This window comes from Heterodontus francisci, chromosome 22 (genome assembly GCF_036365525.1).
Source record: "Heterodontus francisci isolate sHetFra1 chromosome 22, sHetFra1.hap1, whole genome shotgun sequence".
In the NCBI taxonomy this organism is placed as follows: Eukaryota; Metazoa; Chordata; class Chondrichthyes; order Heterodontiformes; family Heterodontidae; genus Heterodontus; species Heterodontus francisci.
Genome location: NC_090392.1, coordinates 47,992,742 through 48,005,071, shown reverse-complemented (window position 1 = coordinate 48,005,071; position 12,330 = coordinate 47,992,742). Strand labels below are relative to the sequence as shown.

At 42.6% G+C, this 12,330-nt stretch overlaps 1 protein-coding gene across 1 annotated transcript in view; it reads right to left on the bottom strand.

Moving 5' to 3' along the window:
* Positions 1 to 12,330, bottom strand: part of LOC137381558 (kin of IRRE-like protein 3) — a 252,294-nt gene that overhangs the window by 27,645 nt on the left and 212,319 nt on the right. The window contains exons 12-13 of the mRNA XM_068054252.1: positions 7,327 to 7,434; positions 5,810 to 5,977 (exon numbers count right to left, since the gene is read on the bottom strand). Coding sequence (XP_067910353.1) covers positions 5,810 to 5,977; positions 7,327 to 7,434 — 276 coding nt within the window. The remainder of the gene's footprint in view (positions 1 to 5,809; positions 5,978 to 7,326; positions 7,435 to 12,330) is intronic.

Genomic DNA, 12,330 nt, shown 5'->3' with positions numbered 1-12,330 from the left:
CATCCACTTTAAGAAAGAATTAAATTTGTTGTGGTCAAACAAGGAGAGGGAGACGAGGGAAGCCCTTCAACCCCTCCTCACTTGACCGTAACAAGTGCACCAGTCAGTTACACTCTTCATGTCCCTACTGACAATCTGTTAAAAACAGGAGGAAGGAAACAAGAAAGGTTAAAATATTCAGAGTTGGAATTTAAGGCCTGCAGCAATAAAAACAATTTTCATTTGCATAGAACCTTTAACATAATACATTTCCCAAAGTGCATCACAGGAGTGTTATCAGACAAAATTTGACACCATGCCACATAAGGATATATTAGGACAGGTAACCAAATGCTTGGTCAAAAAGCTAGATTTGAAAGAGCGACTAAAAGGAGAGAGAGGTTTAGTGACATAATTCTAGGACTTGGGGCAGAGGAAGGTGAAGGCAGGGCCAACAATGGCGGAGCAAAGAAAATTGGGGATGCTTAAGTGGTCGGAATTGGTATTCCCTTATCTTATTGGATGTCTGCTCCCATCACAGGCATTAGATACACGTCCACAAAAGGCAAATCATCTGAATCTGGAGTAACAGGTGACTTCAGGTGTGTTACAGTCAGACACAATCCAACAGCGCATTGTCTGGCTCATATTAGGTAGGAAGGGGTGTTAAATCAGCCACATTATTGTGGCACAGAGTATATAGATTTAAACAGAGAAGTGATTCAATCAAAACCTCTTTGGGTTGAGGCGACAAACAACAAGGAACTGGTGTTAGAACTGGGAGTATATTGAACAATCTACACAGTTGGAAGGAAATTGAGGTTGACATTTGTCAACAAATTAGAGAGGTTTGTGTTAATAATAGTTTTAATGAGTAGTTATTTCGACTTGTGTGGAGCATGGATGTGTTGATTTGAATGGCCTGATTCTATGCTCTAAATGCTATGTAATGATATGAAATATTATAGTATTCCATGCCCTGTTTAAACCTGATGTTAACCTAACCATCCCATTGGGAATAGGGAAAGGTTCAAGTCCGATGCCTGATTTTTACGCTCCATTGAAATTAGGTGGGATATTCAGCAACAACAACAACTTGTATTTGTGTAGTGCCTTTAATGGAATAAAATGCCCCAAGTTGCTTCACTGAGCATTGTAAAACAAAATATGACAGTGAGCCACATAAGGAGATATGAGGGCAGCTTAGTCAAAGCGATAGTTTTAAAGTAGCATTTTAAAGGCGGAGAGAGAAGTAGAGAGGCGGAGAGGAAGGGAAGTCTAGAGTTTAGGGCCTTGGCAGTTGAAGGCACAGCCACCAATGGCAGAGCAATTAAAATTGGGGATGCTGAAGAGGCGGGAATTAGATGAGCAGATAACTCAAAGGGTGTGAAGCTGGAGAAGATTACAGAGATAGTGGAGGGGGGGTGGGGGTGGGGGCGGTGGTGAGTAGGTGGGGGGAAGGGGGTGGCAATGCCACCGAGGGATTTGAAAACAGTATGAGAATTTTAAAATTGAAGCATTGTTTAACTGGGCACCAGTGCAGGTCACTGAGGACAGGGGTGATGGATGAACGGGATTTGGTGTGATTAAAGTGACAGGCAGTCAGGGGTCCCACTGGGATGGATCGCTTACATTTAGGGCATGGCATACTGGAATATTTCATATCATTACATAGCATTTAGAGTATCTAATCAGGCCATTCAAACCAACACGTCCTTGGTCCACACAAGTCTAAGTAACTACCCATAGGAAATGTCTGTAGTGAGAATGTAAAGGGTTTTTGTTTATTATTCAGAGCTGTTTTCTCACTTAATGTGGCTAGTTCTCATCTGTTGGTCTAAATTTAGTTCTAAATTGCTTAGAATTGGAGCAAATCCCACCACCACTCAATTCTCCAGTTTAAACTTATTTAAATAATATTCAAATGCTTTGTTGGCCTTTATTGCAAAAAGATTTGAGTACAGGAGTCAAGAAGTCTTGCTGAATTGTATTGAACCTTTGTGAGACCGCACTTGCAGTATTGTGTACAGTTTTGGTCTTTTTACCTAAGGAAGGATATACTTGCCAGAGAGAGAGTGCAACGAAGGTTCACCAGACTGATCCTTGGGATGGCGGGATTGTCCTATGAGGAGAGATTGAGGAGGCTGGGCCTGTATTCTCTAGAGTTTAGAAGAATAAGAGGTGATCTCATTGAAGCAAACAAAATTCTTACAGGGCTTGACAGGGTGGAAGCAGGAAGGATGTTTCCCCTGGCTGGGGGGTCTAGAACAAGGGGACACAGTCTCAGAATAAGAGGTAGGCCATTTAGGACTGAGATGAGGAGGAATTTCTTCACACAGAGGGTGGTGACTCTTTGGAATTCTCTACCCCAGAGTGCTGTGGAAGCTCAGTCATTGTCTATGTTCAAGCCAGAGAATGATAGATTTCTAGATATTAAAGATATCAAGGGATAATGGGATAGTGCGGAAAATGGTGTTGAGGCAGAAGAAAAGCCATGATCTAGTTGAATGGCCGAGCAAACTCGAGCAGCCGAATGGCCTACCCCTGCTCCTAATTCCAATGTTCCTATGTTCACAACTCCAGGTGCAAACACAGCCAGGCCACAGAATTACAAGATAATTACAGTTCAGGAAGGCCATTTGACACATCAACACATCTGGAGTCGTCCATCTGTATGCCACCCACATTGCACATCTAACTGAATCTTAAATAATTCCAGGATTTTGTTTCCGTTACTCTATCTAGGAGCTCATTCCATATGTTTGCCCTGCTTTTTGCAGAGAATTAATTCCTGATAACAGCCCTAAATTTACCTTTAAATAGTTTAAAGCTTTGTTTTACACATACTGTCCATACTGTTTATCATCTTGTGTGCCTCTACAAAATCAACTCTGACATCTCCTTACAAGGCTGAAAAGCCAAAATTCCTCCCATCTTTCTTCATAACTGACATATCTAAGACTGGGATTAACTTTATAGTTCTTTTTCTGAACTACATCCAAAACTTGAAGGTCTCCCTTGCGTCTTGTTGACTAGAACTGGATACCATGCTGAAGGTGTGGTTTGGTGTGAGCACCATGAAGTTTGATTATGATTTGCCTTGACTTGTCTTTTACTGTTTTGGTTCTATAGGAAACATTACACTGGCTTTGTTGATTGCATCGGCTGGACATGTTGAACTTCAAGACTACTAAGGTCCTGGGTCTTTCTTGACTTGATTCTTAGTCATTTCGCCATCATTCATGGAGTATGTGCATTGCCCATTCCTCCTTCCTGTATGCAGTACATTACATTTGGCTGTCGTAAATTTCATCTGCTATTTCTCCACCTACCAGCGTATTTTATGCAACCTATTCTGTTATTTATGATCTTCCTTCGCCAATTAATTTGGCTACCTTCCACAGTTTGGCATCATCTGCAAATTTGACACATTTGCATTGGATTCTTGAGCCCAAACCATGACTGACAATTAGCAACCATGTGCTTCAAATACACCCAGATGCACCTTGCTCATGATTCCCACCCACTGACAAGTACCCATTGTTTTCTATCCTTCCACCATTTTTCATCATCTACACTGCTTCCTCAAAGCTTTGAACCTAACTGATGGCCTTTCATGTGGAACTTTGTCAAATGCTTTCTGGAAGTCCAGATACAACATGCTTTGTAGGGCTTGCACAGTCCAGAGAAATGCATGATAAGGAAATTTAAAGGAATGGAGACAAGTAAAGTGGAGAGCCACAAGCTCGAAGTACAAGCGTCTGGAGATGTGGTGACATTCATTATTTATTTGTTTCCAATCATCTTTCATCGTCATGAAAGCAGTCATTAGAATTCAAGCCAGGGCCTCTGCACCTACCTTTCCCATCTAACATACCCTCTGTCTGATTTTACACATGGGCTCTGTTTCAGTATGTTTCAGTGCCATCACAGTTCGTGAAGAATTCACTCCAGTTTAGGAGATCCCACTCTTAGACAACAGGTTCACTTGTAAGAGGTTGTGATAAATTGAAAACAAAGGGACAAAGAAGCAAGCACATGTTGGAAACACACAAATCGATTGAAAATGTTGGACTCCAACATTCGCTCATATTTCTCTGGCATCTCTTGGTGCTCTGTTTGTGGTTTTAGAATTGCTGATTACAAACTGGGAGCAGCAATGTTGGACTCCAATTTTCTATGTTATCAGAAAGTTCTTTTCCAGTGACAATACTCATGAAGAATTTAATCCATCATTTGTCCCATATTTTTCAGGGAGTTGTAAACAAAGTGTGTGCGGCTAACCAGAGGCTTGTAAACTTAAAACAAGGCACTATATTCTGGCCTGTGGGTAGGGATAAGGATACTCTACAAAAGCAACTGAGGAAAAAATCCCCTTCACCTCTGTCTCTCCCTCTCCTATTTACAGTGCATTCCCTCCTGGAGCTGTCCTGGGCTTTGTTCAATAGCTACAGGCACACTGTTTGTGTTTGTGTTTCATCAGTATCCCATTCACACCTCAAAATAGAGGGGCTGAAATAGTTCATCAGCAAGTAAAGAAAGCAAGAATCCGCATTTCTCTAGCACCTTTCACAACCTCAGGCCTTCCCAAAGTGCTTTGCAGTCAACAAAGTACTTTTGAAGTGTAGTCACTGTTGTAATATAGGAAATGCTGCAGCCAATTTGCACACAGCAAGGCACTACAAACAGCAATGTGATAATAACCAGATGATCTGTTTTAGTGAAATAAAAGCAGAAAATGCTGGAAATGCTGAGCAGGTCCGGCAGCATTTGTGGAGAGAGTAACAGAGTTAATGTTTGAGGCCTGTGACCACCAGACCTGAAATGTTAACTCTGTTTCTCTTTCTACAGATGCTATCAGACCTACTGAGTGTTTCTGCATTTTCTAGTTTTATTTCAGATTATCAGCATCCACAGTATTTTGCTTTTGTAATCTATTTTACTGATGTTGTTTGAGGGATAAATATTGGCCAGAACATTGGCAAGATATGCCAGGCTCTTTTTTGAAATAGTGCCACTGGAGTTTTTACGTCCACCTTAGAGGGCAGAGGGGTCCTCGGTTTAATATCCCATCCAAAAGACAGCACCTGCAACAGTGCAGCATTTCCACATGTCTGCCTGAAGTTTGAGCTTAAGTCACTGGATTGATGCTTGCACACACAACTTCAGAGGCAAGAGTGCTATTGACTAAGCCATGATTGACACTGCAATCTATGACTATTGTGCAGGCGCAACTAGTTTTCAAAGAAATTGAGGGGAGGACCACCAAGTTTGAAAGGAATAAATGAGAAAATAAAGTAACTCAAGATGTATTGGTTCAGTGATGTCAAGCACTGGTCTTAAAAACCTGTGAACTGTAGGGGCGAGGGAACACTGTGAGGAGCAAGGTGTCAAACAGTTTTGAGCTCTTGATAGAGAATGAGTATGAATTGGAGATGGTGCAATGAATCTTGACTTTCACAGAGTGGGGAGAAGAATGCAGGATGGTCTATTTGGAACATAGGAGGAATAATAGAGAAAAATTCAAAGGAACTCTACCTGTGACAGATCTGGGATTGAAGCATGATTTCTGACCATTGAAAAGGCCAAGTCAAAATCAATTCATGCTTCACATCCTTGAAGAATTATGCTTCTATTGAACATTTTTTGGTTGAGGCTTTGAGGTGGAATGGCGTGGATGCGAGATTGTCTACCTACGACAGAGGTTTGGGGAGCAGGATGGGGTATAGAAGGGTCTCGGGGAGGTAGCATCTGGTCTCATTGACATGATGAGAAAGAAGCTAGTCTACAGTCACGTGGTATGTAAGAGATGGGTTTGGGTAGTCATTACCTGAACTTTGTTTTCTGTTGATGAAAGGAAAGTGCTGTCGTCTCAATGGTTTAATCTCTCTCAAACAGTTAGTCTTTGTGAAGGATGGAAGTATACTCTTCACCTGACAATTGTCAATGCGTATACCAGATGGGATTTTCGTTATCCACCATGAATGTTTTTTTCGAGCTCTAATGAAGCACCCTGGAATATTAAAGTGAGCGGGAGTCCAATTAATCACCTGAAAAATCTTTAGCTTCTAATGTTTCTGCTCTAGTCTCCTTAAGGCGGCGACTTTTACTGGGATTCGGGCTGAGTGGGTGCCAGCAGCCCAATCAAGCATGAACCAATTGCGGATGGTATCAGCCAAGCCCAAACCCATCCTCTTCAGTTCTCTACAGACAGTTAAATACTTGGTTCAAAAGTACACACCCACCTTTGTACAACTTACCTTCTGCCCCTTTTTATTGGTCCTACACTGGTTGTAGTTGAAGGGCCTGGATGAATGGTAGGTGTGGGTGGGAGGGTGGACATGGTAGGTGTAGCTGGGATAAAGGGGTGGAGGGGAGGGTAACTATGAGGCTGTGGGTAGCTGGAAGGGTGAGCGAGTGCAACCAGGACAATGAGGCCTGGGAAAGAGGTAGGTGAGTTGGAGGAAAACATAGGAATATCGGAACAGGAGTAGGCCATTCACCCCCTTGAGCCTACTCCACCATTCTATTGGATCATGGAGATCTGCATCTCAATTCCTTTGACCTGCCTATGCTCCTTGATGCCCTTACCCAACAAAAATCTATCAATCTCAGTCTTGAAATCTCCAAGTGAGCCCCAGCATTCAGACTTCTGGGGGAGTGAATTTCGGATTTTTGTTTCCTTTTGTGTGGAAAAAGTGCTTTCAATTTCACTCCTGAACGGCCTAGCTCGAATATTAAGATTATGCCTGCTCCCACTTGATTCCCCCACAGAGGAAATAGTTTCTCAATATCTACCCTATTGAACATGTTTAACATTTTAAGCAACTTGATCAGATCGCCCTTTCATTTTCTACACTCAGTGAAATACAAGTCAAGTTTTTGCAACCTGTCCTTATAATTTAACCATCTAAACCGCGGGATCACTTTGGTGAATCTATGCTGTGCCCCCCTCCAAGGCCAATATTTCCTTCCTGGGGTGCAGTGTGCAAAACTGAATAGTACTCCAGATGGGGTCTGAACAACGCTCTGTATAACTGAATTGCAACTTCCATTCCTTTGTAAACCAGCCCTCTTGAGATAAAGACTTGACATTTTATTAACCTTTTGATTGCTGTTTGTTCCTGTCCACTAGTTTTAACTGACTTATGTACTTGGACTTTTCTACAGTTCTTAGTTTCACACCAATTATGAAACACAATAATTTATCTTTCTTAGGCCCAATGTGGACTCACTCACATTTGTCCACATTGAACTCCATCTCGCCATAGTATTGCCCTCACACTTAATCTGTGGGGTGGGGTTTCTTTACTTCTTTAACATAAGAAGCTCCCATTCCACACTTACTTCTCTGGGAGCGCGAGCAGCAGATGACTGTGATGGTTGCCAAGACGACAATGAATGCCACTCCAGCGCCAACTGCCACGCCGATGACGACAGCCAGCGAGAGCGCCTCTGTGGGAAACAAGCACAGGCCACATCAGAATACAAACATACGATTAGGAGCAGGAGTAGGCCACTCAGCCCCTTGAGACTCTCCGGCATTCAATAAGATCATGGCTGATCTGATTGTAACCTCAACTCCACATTCCCGCATACCCTCAAAAACCTTTCACCCCCTTGCTTTATCAAGAATCTATCTACCTCTGCCTTAAAAATATTCAAAGACTCTGCTTCTGCCAATTTTTGAGGAAGAGAGTGACAAAGACTCAAGACCCTCTGAGATAAAAAAAATTCTCCTCATCTCTGTCTTAAATGGGCGACCCCTTATAATTAAACAGTGACCCCTAGTTCTAGATTCTCCCACCAGAGGAAACATCCTTTCCACATCCACCCTGTCAATCAAGCTGCCTCTTACTCTTCTAAACTCCAGCGGATACAAGCCTAGCCTGTCCAAACTTTCCTCATAAGACAACCAGCCCATTCCAGTAAACCTTCTCTGAACTGCTTCCAATGCATTTACATCCTTCCTTAAATAAGGAGACCAATACTGCACACAGTACTCCAGATGTGGTCTCACCAATGTCCTGTATAGCTGAAGCTTAACCTCCCTACTTTTGTATTCAATTCCCCTTGCAATAAATGCTAACATTCTATGAACTTTCCTAATTATTTGCTGTACCTGCATACTAACCTCTTGTGATCCATACACTAGGACATCCAGATCCCTCTGCATCTCAGAGCTCTGCAATCTCTCACCATTTAGATAATGTGCTTCTTTATAATTCTTCCTGCCAAAATGGTCAATTTCAAATTTTCCCACATCATATTCCATTTGTCAGATCTTTGCCCACTCACTTAACCTATCTATATTCCTTTGTAGCCTCCTTATGTCCTCTTCACAGCTTACTTTCCTACTTTTCTTTGTATCATCAGCAAATTTAGCAACCATATCTTCAGTCCTTTCATCCAAGTCATTTATATAAATTGTAAAAAGTTGAGCCTCCAGCATTTATCCCTGTTGCACACCATGCGTTACATCTTGCCAACCAGAGAATGACCCATTTATGCCTACTCTCTGTTTCCTGTTAGCTAGCCAATTTTCTATCCATGCCAAAATGTTACCCCCTACACCATGAGTTTTTATTTTCTGCAATAACCTTTGATGTGGCAAATGCCTTCTGGAGATCTAAGTATAGCACATCCATCAGTTCCCCTTTATCCACAGCACATGTTACTTCTTCAAAGAACTCCAATAAATTGGTGAAACATGATTTCCCTTTCACCAGATTGACTCTGCCTGATTACCTTGAATTTTTCTAAGTGCCCTGCTGGAATGTCTTTAATAACAGCATCTAACATTTTTCCCAAGAAAGATATTAAGCTAACTGGCCTGTAGTTTCCTGCTTTCTATCTCCCTCCCTTTTTGAACAAAGGAGTTACATTTGCTATTTCCCAATCTAATGGAACCTTTCCCAAATCTGGGGAATTTTGGAAGATCAAAACCAACACATCAACTATCTCACTAGCCACTTCTTTTAACACCTTACGATGAAGTCCATCAGGACCCAGGGACTTGTCAGCCTGCAGCTCCAACAATTTGCTCAGTACCACTTCCCTGGTGATTGTAATTTTCTTGAGTTTCTCCCTCCCTTCCATTTCCTGATGTCCAGCTATTTCTGGGATGTTACTTGTATCCTCTGTGGTGAAGACCAATGCAAAATTCCTGTTCAATTCATCTGCCATCTCCTTATTTTCCTTATTAATTCCCCAGACTCATTTTCTATCGGACCAACACTCACTTTGTTACCTCTTTTCTTTTGTAAATATCTATAGAAACTCTTTCACTATATCTTTATATTTCTCATCAGCTTTCTCTCATACTCTAATTTTTCCCTCCTTATTAAATTTCTAATCGTTCTTTGCTGCTTTTTATATTCTGTCCAATCTTCTGACCAGTCACCCATCTTTGCACAATTATATGCTTTCTCAGCAGAGTGAGGGTGATCAATGGCAGTCAAAACATCGACACCCTACAGGATTTGATAGTTCAGTCAGTGCAGGCTTTGGGAATCAAGCTGTGAGCATTCCACTAAAGGACAGAACTTATAAATGTGACCTAGAAATTGGTCCATGTAGCTGTAGATCCCATTTTCCAGGCTTTCTGCAGCTTACTAAGGCCCCACGATGGCAGACAGGAAGGAAGCCCACACTTCTGCCCATGAATGCACTGACTGCTGTATTAGTTAAGGACAAACAAGGCATTCTTTAACCAGGCCTAAAGTCGGTCTTGGGTGTCCACACTCCCTCCAGTCTTTGCTGGTGGCACGTTGTTTTGTGCCAGTTCTATGATGATGAATCAGTGGCCCTCCAACCCACCCCTTTCTGAGTAGCAAAAATGGACACTCCTGAATTTCTAGTTGTGGACTCCAGTCAGGAGCCTTGTCCATCTGGAATTTATACCAGCATTTCATGCTTCCAGATATTTTACTGAATGCCCAGGAAATCACTGGACACTGTCAGGGACTTCAGTCCTGGAAGCAGTGCTAGGAACACTGCTTTTTTGACATATATAACTGACATGGATATTGGAATGCAGAGTAAAATTTCTAAATTTACCAATGACACCAAACTTGGAGATGTGGTCAACAGTGAGCATGATATCAATTGACTGCAACAGTACATATATAGGCTAGCAGAATGGGCAGACAAGTGGCAGCAGGAATTTAATACAGAGAAATTTGACGCGATTCATTTTGCAAAAGGGATTGGGAGAGGCAATATAGACTAAATGGTACAGTTCTAAAGAATGTTTGGGGGCAGAGGGACCTGGGAGTACATGTGCATAGATCTTTAAAGGTGGCAGGAGATACTGAGAGAGTAGTTAGCAAAGCATACGGGATCTTGGGCTTCGTAAATAGAAGCATTGAGAACAAAAGGAGGGAATGTTATGCTGAACTTGTATAAAGCTCTGGTTAGGCCACAATTAGAGTATTGTGTCCAGTTCTGGTCACCACACTTTAGGAAGGATGTGAGGTTCCTTGAGAGGGTGCAGAGGAGATTTACCAGAATGGTTCTGAGGATGGGGGATTTTAGCCTCAAAGTTAGGATGGAGAAACTAAGGTTGTTCTCCTTGGAGCGAAGGAGAGTGAGGGGAGATTTGATAGAGGTGTACAAGATTATGACAGGTTTGGATAGGTTAGACAAAGAAAAACTATCCCCATTAGTTGATAGTACAAGAACTAGGGGACATGGATTAAAGTTTTTGGACAAGAGATGCTGGGAGGATGTGAGGAAGCACTTTTTTACGCAGCAAGTGGTAATGACCTGGAACTCGCTGCCCACAAGGGTGCTGGAAGCGGAGATCATGAATGATTTCAAAAGGAAACTGGATGGGTACTTGATGGAAATAAACTTTCAGGGGGACAGGGATACAGTAGGGGAATGCAAGTGATTGTATTGCTCTACAGAGAGCCAGCATGGACTCGATAGGCCGAATGGCTTCCTTCTGTGCCCTAATGACTCCATGACTCTATGAGATGCCGAGGCCACTCGCACTGGTGAAGGCTGAAATGACCAAGCTCATTACAGACCAGACCTCCAAACTGGGATCTTCTTGGCCTTTGCAGCTCAGCACCAAACCACGTGGCACATAATCCACTCGACTTAGAGTGGGACTCACCACGTTCAGGGGTGTAGGTGCTGGGAAGGTGGGATAGGTTCACAAATCATGCACCCTGGTCAGCATCAAGCACAGCCAGCTACAGTCTGAAGCTGAGAGCAGCACTCCTTCAGCATTAATGTTTCCAAACCATTCCTCTTTGAGTAAGATTGCCAATTAAGGACAGCTTGGCACTTTTCACCTACACTCGTTCAGTGACACCTTCATCCCAGATATCTAAAATGGATTTGAACCTAAGTCCATAAGGGAAAAGACCAGTGTCTAAACCATCACCTAAACTACAGAGAGAGTTACTCAGTAAATGAAGCTTGGCATCTGTGAAGGTCTGATACAACATCAGAAAAGATAAATGAGACACAACTGAGAGGTAAGCGAGCCATAAGTCAGATAAATATCTGTTATCTGGGCATAAAGTGATTACAGCTAAAATAAACCAGCTGATGGGCTTGAGTATAATGGTTCAGGCTTGGAAGGTTTTGGGAATTTCAATTTCTGTTCACAAATATATTCACTTACTACTATTCACTGAAGCAGAGCTGACTGCACAAACTGGCTGTGAATGAAAATGACAACAAGTGAATGTGCATTTAAATAGTGATCCCATCAAAAGGATGGTGGGAGGGGGAGGTGGGGAGAGAGGCAGTAGAAAGGAACAGGATGAGACAGGGAGACTGGAAACACAGTCTTCGTCTTGGAATTCTAGGAATATCCTGAAGGCAGGAGGAGAGTAGTTAGGTGATGTGAGAGATCCATGGGACAGGGGCAGGGGATGGAATGGCCTCAAAGGTTGACCTCCAGTGAAGTGGGTAACTAGAAATAATCTAAAGTTAGAGGAATAGAGGGTGTAGACTGAGGGTGGGAGTAAGGTACGACTGGGAGAATTACCGAATAGAGTGGGACGAGGCATCTGAATATGAGAAGAGCTTGAAATGATACACTGGGACACAGGGTTCCAGTTGGAGTTGGTTGAGGATGGGGTGATAGCTATGGGGGATTCTGTGTGGGCACAGAGATTTGGATTAACTGATGTTCATGCTGGGTGGAAACAAGAAGGCCAGTGAAGAAACCATTGGCGAAACTGTCCCTCAAGGCAATGAAGACATGGATATGGGTTTTGGCCATGATGGAGTGAGACAAGAGCTCAGAAATTTGTACAGCAGGGCATCTCGAGGTGAGCTCACCTATTGGATTATTTTCTCTACCCTTCAGATTGTACTATTTCTGTGCTG